This window comes from Berghia stephanieae, chromosome 8, assembly GCF_034508935.2.
Source record: "Berghia stephanieae isolate SIO BIC M18660-M18661 chromosome 8, UCSD_Bste_1.3, whole genome shotgun sequence".
NCBI classification, from domain to species: domain Eukaryota; kingdom Metazoa; phylum Mollusca; class Gastropoda; order Nudibranchia; family Aeolidiidae; genus Berghia; species Berghia stephanieae.
Genome location: NC_088367.1, coordinates 1232584 through 1237583, shown reverse-complemented (window position 1 = coordinate 1237583; position 5000 = coordinate 1232584). Strand labels below are relative to the sequence as shown.

General features: G+C 38.5%; 1 protein-coding gene across 4 annotated transcripts in view; it reads left to right on the top strand.

The window, feature by feature from the left end:
* Positions 1 to 5000, top strand: part of LOC144977998 (beta-1,4-galactosyltransferase galt-1-like) — a 71831-nt gene that overhangs the window by 49825 nt on the left and 17006 nt on the right. Inside the window, exon 1 of one of the 4 annotated variants that reach the window (XM_078923407.1) lies at positions 2177 to 2290. The exons of the other annotated variants lie outside the window; for them this stretch is intronic. Within the exon in view, the coding sequence (XP_078779533.1) occupies positions 2262 to 2290 (29 nt within the window). The 5' untranslated portion in view covers positions 2177 to 2261. Of the gene's footprint in view, positions 1 to 2176; positions 2291 to 5000 lie in introns of those variants that run through there. 4 annotated transcript variants of the gene reach the window in all.

The following is a 5000-nucleotide window of genomic DNA, read 5'->3' as shown; positions in this document are numbered from 1 at the left end:
AGAAGAAGAAGAAGAAGAAGAAGAAGAAGAAGAAGAAGAAGACCCATTGAATACAACTCACGATTTGTTTTCTTTTATGACCAAAGACTTGTCTTTTGACGTCATTTTTTGGTCAGTGTCGGTCTGATCGTAGCCATCGTTAACTTTTAGCCTGACACTAGAACCGTGGCCTTCGTAAAGTTATGGCCTGACACTGACCAAAAAATGAAGTCAAAATGCCAGTCTTTTGCCACAAAAGAAAACAAATAGTTGTTTCCATGAGCTTTACTAACGACAGGCGGTGCAAAAACCAAATAATGACATCAAACTGCCAGTCCTTTTGGATTTCAGTGTCAGGCTATAACATAACAATGGCTACGGTAGAACCCACAAGGACTTGGAGTTTGACGTCCTTTTCTCGGTTTTCGCACCGCCTAGTGAGTTGTCGTTAGAGTAATAGACGAGTGGTGCAACGTTGTAACTGACTGATATGGTTTGTTGTGATTTATGTTCTGAGACAAATGTAAATGTTGCTGCTCGAAGCTCGAAGAAATAGATGATAATGTGAAATTGAATGTAAGCTTCAATTTAATTACAAAAACATATCAAATGAGCACGTCTAATGGAGATATGGTCTGGTTGGCGCTGGTATCCGGCGACTGCAAACGTGTTTTGGCTGTGCTCTGTGTTTTCACAAGTTTTATTGGATATTTTTACGATTCTTATTTATTCTTATTTATATAGATAGTTCGAAGATGACGTCACTCATGTCTTTGTTATTGTTTTTTTGCCATCCGCGTTTATGAGTAATACTCACTGAACTGTATTAACCCGACTATAAACGTTCATGGATACACACAGTTTTGTGTGTTGGTCCGTTATACTTCCGGATGGCAATGTTATGAGCTTTAGCCAAGCGCATACTATCTATAGATAGAACGAAGATGACGTCACTCAAGCCTTTGTTATTGTTTTTTGCCATCCGCGTTTGTGAGTTGTTCTCACTAAACTGTATTAACCAGACTATAAACGTTCATGGTTACACATAGTTTTGTATGTTGGTCCGTTATACTTCCGGATGGCAATGTTATGAGCTTCTTAGCCAAGCGCATACTATCTATAGGTTTGTTGTGATTTAATTTATGTTCTGAGACAAATGTAAATGTTGCTGCTCGAAGCTCGAAGACATAGATAATAATTTGAAATTGAATGTAAGCTTCAATTTAATTACAAAAACATATCAAATGAACGTTTCGGGTTTCCCCTTCATCTTAACTACGCCACTACCACATCATCTCATTCATCTGTGGTGTTTCATTCATCCTGCTTTGTTGATAAAGGGGAAACCCGAAACGTTCATTTGATATGTTTTTGTAATTAAATTGAAGCTTACATTCAATTTCACATTATGATCTAGTTCTGAAACAAAGTAAAAAGGGCTGTATCCAAATAATAAACCGTCGGTCACGAAAAGACAGACATTTAATTAACAAAAAGAAAATTGAACACATGAGTGGAGGCAAAAATCAACAATGGGACGCTGAATAAGATCTCAGAAAGGCCATAAAAGCAGGAAAATACTCTTCAACAGTCGTAACGTCACTTCCTTCCTAATGACGCATGGTAACTTAGTAACACTGGCTCTAAACTATCGGAACAATGGCGGACGCCCGTATGAAATATTTCTCTGGCGAACATAAAGGGTATCCAGAGGGGGAAAAAACCCCATAAATTTGATCATGTTTTGACTTTTACACATTCTGGTCACAAGGAATATGAAAAGTTCTAGCCAGCATGAACAATAAAAAGTAATGATTTTCTTTGTTTAGAACCAAGATGGCCGCCGTTGCCGGGCGCGTGACATCAGACTATTGAATCGTATTGGACTACAAGGAAAAGATGGAGGCAAAACTTTAAAATGTAAACACGCCCGAAGCGTGGAACATGATACGTGACATGGGTGGACTTGACACCAGAAAGTCTTCGTCTCATAACAAAAGTGATATTTGTGTCAATATATTAAATGAATTTTACTGTCGTTTCGACCACCACACCCCTGCCACGACCAGAAATTAAATTATCCATCACCCAACCATTATCAACGGCCACTAGTTATCGAAAAAGAATGTGTTCAAAAATTATTCCATCTAGTGAATCCGAGGAAAGCACCCGGCCCCCATAACTTAAATGGCAAAGTGTTAAATATTTGTTCTGAACAACTGGTAGTACCCTTTACAAAAAATATTTAAAAAACCAATGGGCATGATCTAAATTAACTTTCCATGTGCTCAAGGTCATTCCATCCACGTTTGTGAGTAATGCTCACTGAACTGTATTAACCCGACTATAAACGTTCATGGATACACACAGTTTTGTGTGTTGGTCCGTTATACTTCCGGATGGCAATGTTATGAGCTTCTTAGCCAAGCGCATACTATCTATAGATAGAATGCGCTTGGCCAAGGAGTTCACAACATTGCCATCCGGAAGTATAACTGACCAACACACAAACTCTGTGTAACCATGAACTTTTATAGTCTGGTTAATACAGTTTAGTGAGAACAACTCACAATGTCACGGATGGCAAAAACAATAACAAAGGCCTGAGTGACGTCATCTGCATACTATCTATAGATAGTTCGAAGATGACGTCACTCAGGTCTTTGTTATTGTTTTTTGCCATCCGCGTTTATGAGTAGTTCTCTCACTAAATTGTATTAACCATACTATAAACAATCATGATTACATACAGATTTGTGTGTTGGCCAGTTATACTTCCGGATGACAATGTTGTGAACTTCTTAGCCAAGTGCATACTATCTATATCATCATCTGCCGGCTTCACTCTAGTTGCGGGTCAAAATAACAAGTTCAAGGGAAACAATCCAAAAAACAAAACAACACACACACATCAAATTATACAACAATAACGTTTACACAGTTGTCTCCCCTGATCTTGTCATCTTGATTATTTTTAACAGGAACGTTACAAAACAAAAGTCGAGAGAAGTTTCCAATGAGGCGACATTAAAACAACTTGGAAAGGCATGAAAACAATTATCAATTACAATGAAAGCAAATCTAAAGTACCCGACAATATCGATTTCATTGATCTGAACAAATTTTACGCCCGTTTTGATTCTACCAATAATGAATACGAAATTTCAATTTGCTGGGCTCTTTCAATAAAGTGTGATCTTTTCAGCCGCCTAGTTTTCTTTTGTTGCGCTCTAGCGTGAAGAGGCTGATCTGTCATTGTTTTCACGTCTGTGTATTGTTTCAAAATTTTTGATTCCCTTCTTTCTGATAGAGATGTAAGTCCTGTTATGGTTTCCATTGCATGTATCGGTGTCGATTTCATTCCTCCACGATCACGAACTTGACGAAATAATGACCCAAAAATGCAAAGCAAATATCAGAGTACCAATTTGGAAAAGGCAAAATCACTTGAAAATCAAGACTTCCGTTGGTGACATTTCAACAAAACAAAAACACGGCGAAGAAATCAAGAAGTCTGTACAGAAGTGCATAGATCAAAACTACCCTGAAAAAAAATGGACAAGAATCTATACCGATGGTTCATGCAATAAAGAACACACGTGCGGGGGCCTGGGAGTGCACATCGAGTACATAAATGGTCAACAAAAGGAGATCAGCAAACCGACAGGTACTCGCACTTCAATCTACAAGTCAGAGGCAAATGCAATCCATGAAGCTGTTAAGCACATCCTCTCAGAAAATGAAAAACCAAGACACATAGTGATTTTAACAGATGCTAAGAAAATTCTGGAGGATATAATGATGTCCTTTGCGGATCATATAGACGCCTTGGTGGAAGACCTCATGAAGCTAAGCAAGTTTACCAACATTGTACTGCAGTGGATTCCAGGACACTGTGGGATACTTGGAAATCAGATCGCTGACCAACTGGCAAAGGCAGGCAGTCGCATGCAGCAACCCTCCCCAACGTACTCAACAGGAGAAATTAACAAAATGGCAAAATTTATCCAGTCTCAGAGATGGAGAGAGAAGCACCCAGAATACAACATGAATGACCCAATCAAGGTGCTCGACAGAAAGGAACAGGTCATCATCTTCAGACTGAGAACTGGACACAACCAGTTAAAGGAACATATGTGGAGGATGTCCAGAGCAGGTGCCTCTTGACAATGTGACTGCGGACTTGAAAATGAAAATGGACATCATGTCCTAATGGAATGTCCAAAGTACAACCAGTTGAGAAGGAACTTCTGGCCTGACCCAATCCCATACTCAAAGAAGCTGTGCGGCAGTGAGGACGACCTCAGGACCACTGTGGGCTTCATTCACCAGACCGGACTGACCATGTGACGTGACGGGAACGAAGAAGAAGAAGAAGAAGAAGAAGAAGAAGAAGAAGAAGAAGAAGAAGAAGAAGAAGAAGAAGAAGAAGAAGAAGAAGAAGAAGAAGAAGAAGAAGAATACGAAATTGAATAGACTAAAAAATTACTGATAGAGTGTATGAATGAACTAATGCGAGGATGAATTTAGCGAGTGTGAGAAAAATATGTTTTCTAGACTGAAAGAAACCAATCGGCTGGATCGGATGGTATTAAAGGAAAAATTTTGAAAACCTGTGTAGAATAATTATGTTATATTTATGCTTATATTTTCAATATGTCTTTTTCGTGCTCTTCCATCTCTAGTATTTGGAAAATTTCAGAAATCAGTCATGTCCCCAAAAATAGACAAAGTAAAATCAATGAATGATCTGAGACCTGTCGCTCTCACATCAATTGTCATGAAATGTTTTGAAAAACTTATTTTGTTACGAATTAATAACCATGTTAGACCTCTTTTGGACCCTTATCAATTTGCCTACCAAAGTAAACGTAGTGTAGAAGATGCTATCCTAGTTTTTACAAATAATATCTACAAACATTTAGACACGCCTAAAAGCTTCTGCAGAATTCTTTTTGTTGATTTTTCGTCCGCCTTTAATACGATTCAGGCCCATCTCCTTGCTCATAAACTTTCTACTT